General features: G+C 35.4%; 1 protein-coding gene across 7 annotated transcripts in view; it reads left to right on the forward strand.

The window, feature by feature from the left end:
• LOC138321801 (ras-specific guanine nucleotide-releasing factor RalGPS1-like) overlaps positions 1-14,413 on the forward strand; it is an 88,582-nt gene that overhangs the window by 45,373 nt on the left and 28,796 nt on the right. For 6 of the 7 annotated variants that reach the window (XM_069265768.1, XM_069265770.1, XM_069265769.1 and 3 more), the window contains one exon: positions 11,104-11,236. In XM_069265768.1, the coding sequence (XP_069121869.1) occupies positions 11,104-11,236 (133 nt within the window). Of the gene's footprint in view, positions 1-8,942; positions 9,311-11,103; positions 11,237-14,413 lie in introns of those variants that run through there. The other variant, XM_069265772.1, reaches the window with a different exon arrangement.

Genomic DNA, 14,413 nt, shown 5'->3' on the forward strand with positions numbered 1-14,413 from the left:
TCCTTCCGTCTGTCCTTCAGTCCGTCCATTCGTTCATAAATTCTTGTTACCGCTATTTCTCAGAAAGTACCAAAGGGATCTTTTTTCAAATTTCATATGTAGTTTTCCTTAGGGCCCTAGATATGCATTTTGCATTTAAGGATCGATCAGTCAAAAAGATGACTGCCAGGCAGCCATCTTGGATTTTGATTGTTAAAGTTTGTTATCGCTATTTCTCAAAAGTAACTGAATGGATCTTTTTCAAATATCATATGAAGGTTCCCTTAGTGCCCTTAGTTATGCATATTGCATTTTGTATTTGATTGGTCAACAAAATGGCCGACCGGCTGCTATCTTCGATTTTGATAGTTACCGCTATTTCTCAGAAATTACTGAAGGGAACACTATCATGTTCCACACGTAGATTCCCCTTGGGCCCTAGTTGTGCGTAATGCCTTTTGGGACCGATTGGTCGACAAGATGGCAGACTGGCCGCCATCTTGGATTTTGTCGTTGAAGTTTGTTACCGCTATTTCTTAGAAAATACTAAAGTGATCGGTCTCAAATTTTATATATAATATGCTTGAAAAAGTTTGAAAAGCAGGGAAAAGATCCCTCGTTCCATTCTTAGGTGGGCAACAAGATCCCTCTGGGATCTCTTGTTTAAACATTAAACAGATGCCTTTTATAATATATAGTTTGTGGACATTGATCTCTCTTTATTTAAGAAAAGATTGAAGATGAACAGATCTTTGTATACAAATGTTTGCTTTGATACTCCCCAGTGTTTACTGATCAGCAATATGTTATATGTGCCTGATTGATGGGTGAGAGTTTTTCTAGGGCATCTTCGGCTTCCTCCTCCAGTGAGAGATTGATCACTTTGGCTGAAACTGATCTTCTAATTTCACCCAACACATCCATCACAGCGGCGGAAACTTCATTTTAAAAAGACTAAGACTATTTATAAACTTGTTACTCCAACACGGAACATCCAATGCTGTAAAATATCTTAATTTCTGGGTGAAAAAAATAAACATTTAAAACGTATGAGACCTCTGTCCAGTCATGGGTTTCCCCTCCCCCAAAGGCCCCAAACCCCACACTAGGGACCCACAACCCCTTGTGTACTTTTGTCTTGGTTAACATAGACTTTAAAACCAAACAAATAAAAACAAACCAGAGACAAAATCATTTAGTGAAGTTGATTTCATGATTTTGTAAAATTAGCTAAGTTTTTTTTTGTAAATCTTAGCGATTCCTGTGAATTTCCTTTTTTCTAAGAAACAGGCGAAATTACCCTATATTGATTCTATAATATGCTCAGTGGCCAACACATCAACCTTAATCTCATTCACACCTGAACACTCATTTGGAATCTCCAAAAACTAAAGCTGGAACAGTTCATTATAAACTTTCAGGGGTGATTAAGTTAATTAAAAGCAATGGGATAGGCCTAGGCTTATGAAATCTTGCTTTGTGTGTTGCGGAACGGTAATTGGCAGCTTGCTGAGCTTATCATCAAGGATGGCTTTTTATCATGGGACAAGTATTTGGATATTTTCATTTTGAATTTACCCATATTATTATAATTAAATGAAAATATTATTCAGACCTTTTACCAATATTTATGTATCACATTTATATTGAGTCTGTACATCCTGACTGCTCTTGAAAACCCCTCGTGTGTCAAGAGCCAATCAAAGCCTGCCTATATTTATACTGTAGCAGCACCAAGGGTATAATCTGGCAGCAGACGGCATCCACCGGCAGATAGAAATAGCTAACGACACCATAATATTGGCGACAGTGGGATTAATTATACTGAAGTATTTTGGTAAGGTGACAGATGCTAATGGAAACGTTGGGTTGTATCCTGGAGGAGGCTCAGTAATAGTGTACGTAATAGATTTACATGTCTAACTATGTAACGGGAAAGCAGAAATGTCCCAGAAGATTTGTTTTACATTTATCATAATTACCAATATTGGTGATTTCAGGAGGTGCTAATATGTTTTGGTGTCAAAGGAAATCCTACATAGTTTCTAGAAAAATACTAAGGAATTACTGTAGTAGGTCTGTGGTTTTTGCTCAGGGTACTATGGCTTTCCTCCACTACCTCAATACAACAGCTACCAGGCCTTATTGCCAATAGAATTACATAAGAAAAAGACAACCTTTGGATGCAGAAAGATCATTAAAGATCAATTAAAGATAATTAAAGATCATTAAAGATCAATTAAAGCTATAGCAACAATGAATGGTTTATTTGATAGTCTATGACATTAGCTAGCTGTTCGAATATTAGAATGATTCAAATTGCTTGAGAAACAATTTTATGACTTTGATTTGTATTCTTTGAATGTTTACTTAATTTCTGCCATGATGAAATATCTAAGGTCTTCTGGATCATTGTCTACTATAAAATTGAATTATTTATTCCACAAGTCTATGATCTCGGCTAGCTGTTCGAATATTGTCTGAAATTATTCTAATTGCTTGAGAAACTATCTATTTTGTATTCAGGTATGTGTGCTTACTCAAAATCCCTGCCATGATAATGTCTAAGGTCCTCCGGATCATTGTCTACTAGAGAGGTCGACATTACTTATACACTGTACCTATATACCTATTGATAAACAGCATCTCATTGATCAGCTTATGAATAAAACATACAAGTTATGAATGCCAGTCAGACCCCATATCTTTACATCCCTCTGGTGCCTTTGTCTGTCTGGCTGGCATTCTCGTCTTATGTATAAGTTCAAAGGAGATCAACTCTAGACTGCTTGTAAACATCTTGTTGATATTTGTATGTAGTCTTATGGTATTTTGTTTGTCTCTAATATAAGTGTTTCATGTCTTGTAGGGGGCTAACATTATTGGAAGCACAGGAGACTCTGCTCTATTTTTGTGTGTTAACTTTTGAGCGGATCTTGTGGATTTCCCATATTGAAGGAATTTCATATATAAATTCATTAAGAAACTAAACTCTTTGTATAAAATTAATATCCAGTGATTAATGCATGGTTGGTTATAGATTGATCGAAGGCCATGAACATGAGTTCAAATTTATTTTACGTTTAGGTCTTTAGTCTAAGGGGAGATAATCCTGTAGTGAAATGCAATGCAACTCAATGTGAAAACTATGAAGTTGGCACGTATAGAGTATGCATGTAGCCAATTTTTGAAATGCAAAGCATGCATTGTACATTTGTATGTACATATATGTGCATGATTACCTGATGCAGTCCAGCACTACTGCTCAAATAGATATCCTAAGGGAATATGGAATATCAGTTTTTGCATTGCAGATATGGCAGCTCTAAGACTTCAAAAGCAATTGAATGGAATTGAAACGAGTGGTAAACTCTGAGCTTTAGCCATGGACTTTCATTCCTGTGATATCCAAATTTCTGCAAACCAAATCCTCTACAATCTTGCCAAATATTAATCAGTATGGTATAGCAAAAGATTTAAATTAAATGCCTTAAAAGCAGTGAATTTACCTTCCTTTTAAAAACCTACAATGATTGACTCATGAAAACAGAACCCCCTCTAAACCGGACAAATTATTATAGCTTAGCAGGCTTTAAAAGTATTACAAAAAGACTTAAACGGCTTTAGCAGTGGAATATTTCGTTCCTCAATCTTGCAAACTTCCAGCACGGCCAGAGAGACTGTTTAGCATCTCCCTTCTAGGTTTAACTACAATTATGTAGTGGATAGTTGCCATCAGCTGTTTATAATGATATATGGCACCAGTTGTGTTGTTTGTATTTTCAGCATCTGTATTGTGTATGTTTCCCACCGGCTGATGGGTGGTACTGATGAGGAACAATGTATATATATCTGTGTGGTCATGGTCAGAGCTTGGACGATATATATACAATAATTATAGAAACAGGATTTCATTGTGAAACAATCACATGATTTCTAATTCTAAAAGAAATTGTGGTGGCAGAGTAGCTAAGCTGTTACAATATGATTTGACTTTAGCTCACCACCTCTGGGTTTCACATCTTTAAATCCCATGTGGGACTGTTGGCAGGTACTGGCCATTGATCGGTGGTTTAATTTCCTCTGGGTACTGAGATTTTTCTCTCTGTCTCGGAAGCTGACACATCCTTAAATGACCCTGGCGGTTGATAAGCCGTATCACAAAAACAAAATCAACATGAATCATACGAAATGGGCCTGATGGACACTACCTGGAATGACCTCTTTAGGTCAAGGTTATTCTTGTTGCTTCATCCAATAGGATATGGCCCAATTGGACCCCTTTATGGGTCCTTCAATCATTATAAGGGATACCAGTATATTACATATTTAAAGTATAGGTTACTTAATCATAGGACCCCTATCGGATACAAAATCTTGTTATTGAATATCTAATGGACCGTGTCTCAGCTGCATGGCTGCACAACAAGGCTACTGCGTATCAACATTTTTGTGGCTTAAGATACAGTTATAAGGTGACAGATACATATGTATGTGTGTACGGGGACTGGTCATGTCAAATTGTCCTGGAAGAAAAGTCAACAGTCCAATAACATACATGAATAATACACAGGTTGAGGGACTTCTAAATAGGTCAACGTAAATGGATGACCTGGCTTGATATTACTTTATAAGGCAACTAGAGTCGGTTAGAAAAATGTAAGGCTAAATAATTTAATCCATTCTAGTTGGTAATTGTTGATCCCTTTTGCGCAGTGAATTGATAAAATTCTGTAATTATGCAAAAATTAGTGGTAAAAATGGAGCCGCTTTCGAGTCATCGAGACCAGATAAATGTATACAAATTCACAAATTGTACGGGAAAAATAATGTAAATGAACTTTATATGTCGATTGATCCCTGTAATATATGGATCGAGGGAGGGGGTGGGGATAGTATCTAGTATCATTACTGATTTTCTTACTTGATAGATTCAGGGGCCTAGTATACCTTTTCAATTGGGAAAACACTATATTGCATCTTAATTTCTTGAAACATTTATATTTTAATATATTTTAGAAAAAAAATTCTCTAGAGGAAGGGGCTTTTATACGGTCCCAAATGCAAATTAGTACATCATGTGACAAAATGCTGGATTCTGATTGGCTACACACATGCGTACTATTTGCAATAGTGCCCGGGCAAGCAGGCACTATTGAAGTGGCGCGAAATTGAAGGTGAATGTATTGTGACGTCACCATTACATGACGTCATTATAACGTTGCGCTTTGATCAAGACGTCAAGATGGCAGACAGGCTGTTGTGTGCGGGGATGGAAGAAAATGTTGCTTTTCTACAGAAGACAGTTCACTCATGTTCTATATTAATCTACTTTTAATCTTCATGAAGCTGAATTGTTTTATAGAAACACAGATTTCTGAAACAATTCATATGTTGTACTTTTAATGTAACAACGTGGTGTGGAAATGGAGATAGCGTTGCGAGGTGACGTGCTTCTGTTACGATGACATGAAAACGGGTCTTATGTGAGGGTGATGTACTAAACCCATTATGGCCTGGTTGATAGGGCACTATTGCCTCATAGTATTGCCTCGTGATAGGATAGTGGCCTCGCCTTAGGCTCGGGTACTATTCCATCCCTCGACAATACTATGAGACAATAGTGCCCTCTCAACCAGGCCATAATAGATAAATAATCACTGATCATACAAGCTGTTCCACATTCTGTAACCTTTCTATTAATATGTACCGTCACATCCGATCACATTAATTGTCCAGATTTTATATGAAGCAGGGGCGTCTTATGTCTAACAAATATATCCTTATTGTAAGTATCACTTTTGTACAATTAGATGTGTGATATAAAGTTACAGAGATATTGTAAATATAGAAGATCATTGTAAATACGGGTTCAATAACCTACAGAAATAAAGCCATATATAATTCAATCAGACCAGCTGATAACACCAGGTGTGATCTAAGTAAACTTATTGTAATGTGTTTATTGTCTGTGTAAACAATTGGATAGGATTGCCTTTCATCTCGCTATTGTTGTTATTATAGACGTTAGACAATGTGGATATATAGATAGGTGTGTTACAGGTAAGGTCAACAACTCACCTGGCTTAACGAGGTTTACACAACAATATAGAACATATGGTCACACCTGGCCTAACGAGATGTTTATGGGATCGAAGCCTGAACTTGATTTTCTGAAAAAACACCAATTCAGTTTTAAATTTCCAGATATTTTCTAGCACTATTTAAGCTTCAAAATAGTTTTTTGAAATTGAAGAGTGGGGGAGATATACATTAAGGGGTCTTAAAAGATAGTAATAATACCTAAATAACAAAACTGAACCTTAACATCTATCAATGAATTCATGTGGCGATGTTAAATACAAAAGGTATATTGGTAACTCAGCTGATGGAGCATGCATAGATATTTATTCGTCTTACCAACTGAAGTCAGCGTTTTGTCGGCATGATGTCAGACATCTTAACCACTGTGTTGCAACCCTCCCTTATTTAATGAACCCCCCATACTGACTGATACATGTGATATATCTACCCTGGTGGTTTATTATGGGTATATGAGATAAGTATGCGTGTCCTGGAGAGTGGCAGAAGATCGAGGGGGTAGGGGGTCCATCATTGGGTCAGCTCCTATTGACTTAGCCTATCTTGATGGTGTTTACTTATCCTAAATACCCCCAATGTCAAGTTTACCTTTCTGTCTGGGGGTTTGAAAACTTAAAGAAACTAGAACAAGTGCATTTGAAATTTTGTAAAAGGATATTGAGAGTGAGATCTAGCACTCCTAATTTCATGGTATATGGAGAACTTGGTCGGTTTCCATTGGAATTAAATATCAAACTTCGAATGGCTCGGTTTTGGAATAAATTGTTAAGTAATGATGAAAAATTAAGTAGTATTTTAATGAAGTTAGCTCTTTGTCTACAAGAAAATGGAACTCATTCCTTCAAGTGGATTAACAAAATTAAGAGTATATTTGATGAAACTGGTTTTTCATATATATTTGATAATAAAATTATCATGCCTAAGATGTTTTTCAAACACTATTTAAAACAAAGGCTCCAAGACCAGTTTATCCAAAACTGGTTTTCTGATGCCCACAACTCATCGAGAGGACAATTCTATTTGATTTTTAAAACTGAATTTAAATTTGAGAAGTATTTGACAATATTGTCCGAAAATAACAGATTGCAAATAACCAAAATACGTACCTGTAACTTAAAGTTTCCCATTGAAACAGGCAGATGGCGAAATATTCCTAAAGAAGATAGACTTTGTAATATGTGCTTGGAACATGTTGGAAATGAGTTTCATTATTTGTTTGTTTGTAATAATGCGGTTGTCCAAAATTTGCAAAGAAAGTATATTCCAAACTACTTCCGAATTAACCCAAATGATAATAAGATGAAAGGTTTAATATCAGTTTGTAATAAGAGTGTCCTAAATGGACTCTCCCTTTTTCTTAAAAAACTTAATCCTCTACTATTATCGTAATGATGATGCTACTATGAAATCAAAATATTCTACATTTATGATTTAGGTTGTTTTTTTTCTTATTGCACCATGAATGAAATATTTATACTTTGTGTTTCGTACATGTGAAATGTAAAAATGTTGAGAGTAATTGCTATATAATAATGTCTTAATGTTATGTACATATACTTGTCCATCCTGTCATGCTTATACACTTGTATTTGTTTTATCCCTCATGTTACACATTATAATGTGTCTGGGTGTAAAAATAAAATCGTTGAAATCGTTGAAATCGTTGAATCGTCATTCACCTGTCAAACACACACACAAAGTGAAGCACATTATGTCTTTTATTGTTCCTCAGTTCTCTAGATTGACGGATATTAAAAAAAAATTACATGATACAAAATATCAGGAATAGCAGGTTTGTGGCAATCTTGTGAAACCTGTGTATCAAGACCATGCACCCGTTAATTAAATTTGACAAGTAAGAGGAGAGAAAGGTCTTTATAAAAAGTCAGATGGATTTTTGCATAGGTTGAATTGTGTTGAATTTTTTCATTTTGTACCATAAAAAAAGTGTTCTTACCAAGTAGGTGGTATTTATATACAGAGGTGCATGGTCATGCACTAGGATAGGTTTTACTCAATTTGCAATTTTTTGTCTTGGATGCAAGCATGCGAGGGGTCTTGGAGTGGGTGGAAACCGGAGTGCTCTGAGAAAATCCACATAATTGGGCAGGCGATGAACCTGCCATTTGTCGTGGTCCCCATTTATCGACACATTTACATTTTAACTCTACCCATAAGTTTTGATCATTGTTGATTAAAGGTTATATATGTATTGTTCATGCTGAGCGTATTAGCACATTAGACCACCTTTAAGATTGCTGTAGATTTGCAGACAAGCTAAAGATGTGTGTTTCAGCGATAATTACACTGATACTGCTTGTCATATATGTCAAAGAAATGTCACTGAAATATGTCTATGTAAAAGTCATACATTATTATAGTAATTCCACGGCACTTAAAATGTGATTAAGAGAAAGTTCCATTTTGGTGATAAGGTTAAAAGCTATCAGTGAAGTTTCCTAAGTCCAACTGTTAATGGATTTTTACTGGGAGTGCTGTGATGTGAAGTAATTTATTGGTATTGTAAATAAGTTGTTTCTCACACATAAATGCGGTAAATATTTCAGCATAAAAAAAAACCAGTTTGCTTATTTTTCATTTATTTATTTGGCAAAAGCTTATGCTGTCGATGATCAGTGTTTTTGAGGAATAAATTAGTGCGAAACCACAATAATTTAAAAATTATGATAATATATACCTGTAATATTTATGATGTTTTATATAAGAAATAAAATCATTCATGATTGCAGAATATTTACCTGTGTGTACCGATAATAAGAACATTAGTCTGTGTATAAGTGATAAAGTTATCGTGGTCAGTCTGATTACAGTGCATTTACCTGTCGGAATTAGTGAGTCGGACGATTAATTGTCTCACCTGGCCGATCGTCTCACCTGTCTGAGGACTCGGATAGTCTGGCAGTTACAGATGCGGACAGTACATGTTAACTGATTTCTGGGATTGAGGATAGCATACACAGTGTTTATGTGTTCAGCTTGGCCGAGCCATGTGACATTTCCCTAGGGCGACACAACCTGTAGCTTTATACATCACAGCTGTATCTTTGTTGGATGCTAACACAGGAAAATCGGAATACTCTATGTGTATCTGTGTTGAATTATAAGTATGGGTTAAAATGTTAAATTGTGGGACTGGATCGGTGCCAGGATAGAAAGGAAGTATGGAGGAGGTGGAAACAGACAATTGTTATACTAATAAGGCCTTCAGGTAATGTTAGCTACATACATCTCTCTTAAAGACAGGATCAAAATGATTAAAGATTAATGTTTGGTTTTATTAGTTAAACATCCTATAAGAGGGTCATTTAAGGATATGCCAGGTTTGTTGGTGGAGGAAAGCCTGAGAAACCGGAGAAAAAACATTGACCATTGGATGGTCAGTACTTGTTTAATGAAGATGCTGGCAAACAATATAGAAAAATACTACAACAAATTGAATTAATGTACAGTTTATTTTTGTTGTATGTATCAACAGTCAGGGTCATTTTAGGTCATGTCAAGTTTCAGTGGTGGAGGAAAGTTAGAAGTACCCAGAGAAAAACCACTAACCTTCAGTATACTTAGCAACTGTAGCATGTGGAACAAAGTTTATTTTATTACATATTTTAATGCAATAAACTTTGTGATCAACATGCAATCTTAGGTTCAGTTTCATTTGTATAACAGCCTAAATTACAGGCAGGGTCATATGAGGATTTGATATAGGTATATGAGATAGAGGAAGGCCAGAGTACCGCAAGAAAAACCACTGACCCTGCAACTGCAGCCAGTGCCTTGCTGTACCTGCCCAGAGGTGGAGGGCTTGTGATAATATGTCGTAACATTTTATGATACATTCTGCCTCCACATGCAGCCCCTATATTTTTTATCTGAATCTAAAAATTGTCACAGTGAGTACCTGGTATTTATGTTTTAAAATAATTGACTTTCATTTGAAATGGCAAGGAAAGCTGGTTATAGACAGATTTGCATACTAATCTTTTCTAGTTAAGATCTAGACTACCAGTAGTTACAGCCAATCTGACTCAATACATTACATAGAGATGTACCAGTGGGAAATTCAGTTTTCAGCAGCTCTGTTAATAAAGTATATAGATAAATGTCCTAACTCTGGTCTGGAGGATGGCAGAGATAATGCTGACAGCTGACATCCCTCTGATAAAGGGCCTAGCTGGCTGATATAGATATGGCTGACTGACATTCTATATCAATATTACAGCTACTGTATGTCCTAACCCCAGTTGTACAGCTGGGCTAGCTCTTTCAGGTATCATATATAATAATTGCATTTACATGTACCGGTTTTTGTATGGCAGCGTGCATGATTAAGTAATTTGAAAGTAAACTTATATTATATGATACATACATAGGTGTGTATTAAAGTCTTCAGAAATTCAACATAAGACGATAAAACAGGGGTCAATTCAGGATCGCCAGTTTCATATTATTCAGTTTCTAGATTTTTAGATAGGACAGTGTGCAGTCACATAAACATCTTGTATCCCTCTCACACCCTGCAGACTACAATTGTAATATAATAATCAAATTCGGATCACCATATCAAACCCAAACTTGAATATGATTTCTATTTCTCTCAATCTATGTTAAGTGGAATATATATGTATGCATGTCAACAGCTGTACAATGAACACCAAGACTGGTACAATAGTCTATTTCTCTTTGGTGGGACAGCAGTAATATAATAAACATCCTCCACTGTATTCTCATAGCCAGACTAGTATGATGTTCTATTTCTCTTTCTTTTAGTTGGGACAGTAGCAAGATAAACATCCCCACCGAATTTTCACACCCAAATTGATATATTATCTTATTTCTTTTTGTTTTTGATACAGCTGCAATCCCTCAACGTATTCTCATATGCTGACTAGTATAATATTCTATTTCTTTTTGTTTTAGGTGTGACAACAGTGAGATAATAAACATCCCCCACCAATTTTCACACCCTGACTAGTATAATATTCTATTTCTCTTTGTTTTTAGGTGGGACAGCAGTAAGATGAACATCCCCCACCGTATTCTCACGCCTGATGACCCAGATTGTAAATCCCTGGGTAAAGCCCTGGAGAGTGATAGTAGCTGTGAATTTGTCACACCACAGTCCTCTTTTGCTGATGTAAGTATTTTTTAGTAGGTGTGGTTAATAATATTTTAGTTTGTTTGGTTATTAAGGGTCCTATCAAAAGCCATATCATTTAAGGACATTACAGGTTCATAGATGACGGAGAAAAGTTGGAATACCTGGAGGAAAATCACCGACCAACAGATGATACCTTCTGACTGCCCCACCTGGAATTAGATTTTGCAACCCAGAGGTTGAGGGATTGTATAGTAATATGCCAGGACATCTGAACCATTCGGCTACCATTGCCCCTGTCATAATTAAATCAAAGATCAAATCAATTTCGAAAGTTATATCATATCAATCGGTTACGTTTTGGAAACTCTCATTAATCGCCTCGAACTTTTCCAAAATTATAATTCTCGGAAGAAAAATGACCATGGGTTCACTTTAAGACTATAATATTCATATGCTCGAGTATCCGAATTCTGATCACTACGATATGTTTGAATCCAAGTTTCAAACTTGGGGGAGATAATCTAGCATTATAGAATTTAGCTGCAGATCGAATCTTCTCAAAAACTTTAGGGATATATAATTATGTGACATGACACTTTATGCATACAAGTACAAGACACTAAAAGACATTTGGTAAATTGCATCAGTAAGTATGCATGCACTTAAAACAAGATGACAAGGGTCCAGTAGTGTCAATCCTGGCCTGATGAGGACAGTTATGATGAGTGACCATACCTGTCCAATGACTGGTCAGGGAGTTAACGACATACCTGAGGCCTACTGAATTCTGAGGAATGTGTTCTGACCTTACTGGTCACCTAAAATGACCACACATACTTACTGGTCATATAAAAATGAACCACTTTACACAGTACATATTAGTCGGATACAAACAAAATACATACATATAATGGTACCTGGTACATATATATATAGATCCTATCTGGCCCAGATAACATACAAAAAACCTATGTATAAGTCAACCATATTATGAAGGTCAAGGAATAATATGGTCAGTCGAGATATATTTTACGCATTGAATTTGATACATGTTTGTTCGTCTGTCTTATTAGTCATTTGAAAATTCTAGTGCCAATACTTTTTTTTATTCTATATCTTACTATAGATTTTCAAGAAACATCATTATGCTGTAAAATGTGGTTAAAAATGACTTTGTTATATAAGCATAGCTCGTTATGTATATGTATACATATATTAAAAACATCGTAATTTTGACAGCGAATGATAATAACTACAGTTTATTATAATAACCGAAGATTTATTGTAAGTGTGCTCATTATAAACATGTTTTACCATTGTATTATATAATTGGGTTTGATTTAAATAATCTGGCTATATAGTCTTCAGAATCTCCCACAAAAATGTTTTTAAAACTTCAGAGATACTATCATTATCGTATTGGCCATATACCACTTTTGTCTAACACTATAATGACATATCCTGTAAGTATGCTAATTAAAGTGTCTTATATATAAGTCCTGGCAGCTAGTTAGTCTTGAAAATTTCACACTCTCTCGATATCTATATACTAATTTCTACTATCATTGTAGGGTTTAAATAGTATCGTCCAAACATCCTATAAAACTACCCGGAAATTAGGACACTTAACCTTAATGGCAAGGCACTGGTGTCTCATATCTTCAATCCTAATCTTATATTATCTAAAACTGAATTTTGATGGGCTAGAATTAAAGTTTAAGCCTTCCTCATCCCAACGTTCAATATTTATATTTAATTCACTCAATCTATTCATGCATTCTTGCCTATAATCAAGGAGTTACAGTTAATAATATGCAAGTTTATAAAGTTGTATAACTATTATTGAGATAGGTTTAAATCCTAAATGCAAAATGTGTGAATTTTACTAACTTTTAAATAGGAAATTTACTGTCAAGTCTATTTGTATGCTAACCATACTCAAATGGTAAGAAGACAAGAGGATGGTCAAATGCATGGCCGATGGCCAGACTGTTATGGTCATTTGATGGTCAGATAACAATTATTTTATCGACCAGATCACAGATATCCTTCCAGAGTTGATGTACTGCCTCGAGTATTTGACATCATGAGTGTGTTAATTGAGACAGCCAGGTAACAAGATAGGACATATCTCCATGTTGGCTCTTCACCTGGCAGGTGTCCTGAAGTGGGACCGAGTGGTCAATATTGAAGATACCTGTTGTCATTGAAGGTCAAAGGTTCTCACTAAGGTCAATGCCATAGTCGTTAAATTTTTGAGTGTTTAATTCAACAGAACTGTAAATATGATCAACAGAGCTTATAATTTTATGCATACTAAGGGTATATGAAGTTAATGTTGTCAAATTTGATAAATGAATGAGCTGGAATGTGCCAGCAAGGATCTTAAGTCGGATTGGCATTTACAAGAGTAATATATAAAGTTCAAAGACAGGGGGGCGAAATGTGAAGATTCTTTTAGGAATAGTTAGAGTATGGGGACTTTATTATATATATATAGACACTTAAAATACCTGGTTATATATACTAGCTGTTACAGCAGAGTGTCATTAATCATGCATATATTCTGTATTTCAAAGAGTCGTCTTTGCACACGCATTTGACAGAATTATCTGCCCTTAATGAATAGGTATTGATAAATTCTAATTACACCATTAATTTATGAGCCCAATATCACATTTTCATCCACCTCAATCTCTGTCAGTGTTTGAAACTCAGGTGGACCATTGCGGGCAATATATATGCTATAGTCGTGATGATATTGCATGGTGGAGGTTTTTCTCCAGGAACTTTTGATTTTCTCCCCCACCAACATGACCCTGCTAGCTATTATACATATACATTTATCCATAGAAAAAAAGGAAGAAAAAAAACCAAGCTAAATTAAATTGTTTGTTTAAAATATCAAGGAATGCGTTAGTTTTTAATTGAAATGCTAGCATAATGTCATTCCTTTCTATTCCAAAAACGTAAAACAAACACTAGATTCGGTAGTGTACTGTTAAAGTGTGCCACGTACTTAAAGCGTAACTCATTATTATATATGTACTGCAAATCTTACAGATAGAAAGTAAAGACATTTATAGAGAGTAAATACATATTTGATAGTATACACATGTCTTCGGGAATGACAATAGAAGATGATATGTTTTGAATAACAATATGACAGTAAAATGACAGCAATAAGAAAACAAAAGAACGAACCAAGACAAT

Source organism: Argopecten irradians, chromosome 4 (genome assembly GCF_041381155.1).
Source record: "Argopecten irradians isolate NY chromosome 4, Ai_NY, whole genome shotgun sequence".
Lineage (NCBI taxonomy): Eukaryota > Metazoa > Mollusca > Bivalvia > Pectinida > Pectinidae > Argopecten > Argopecten irradians.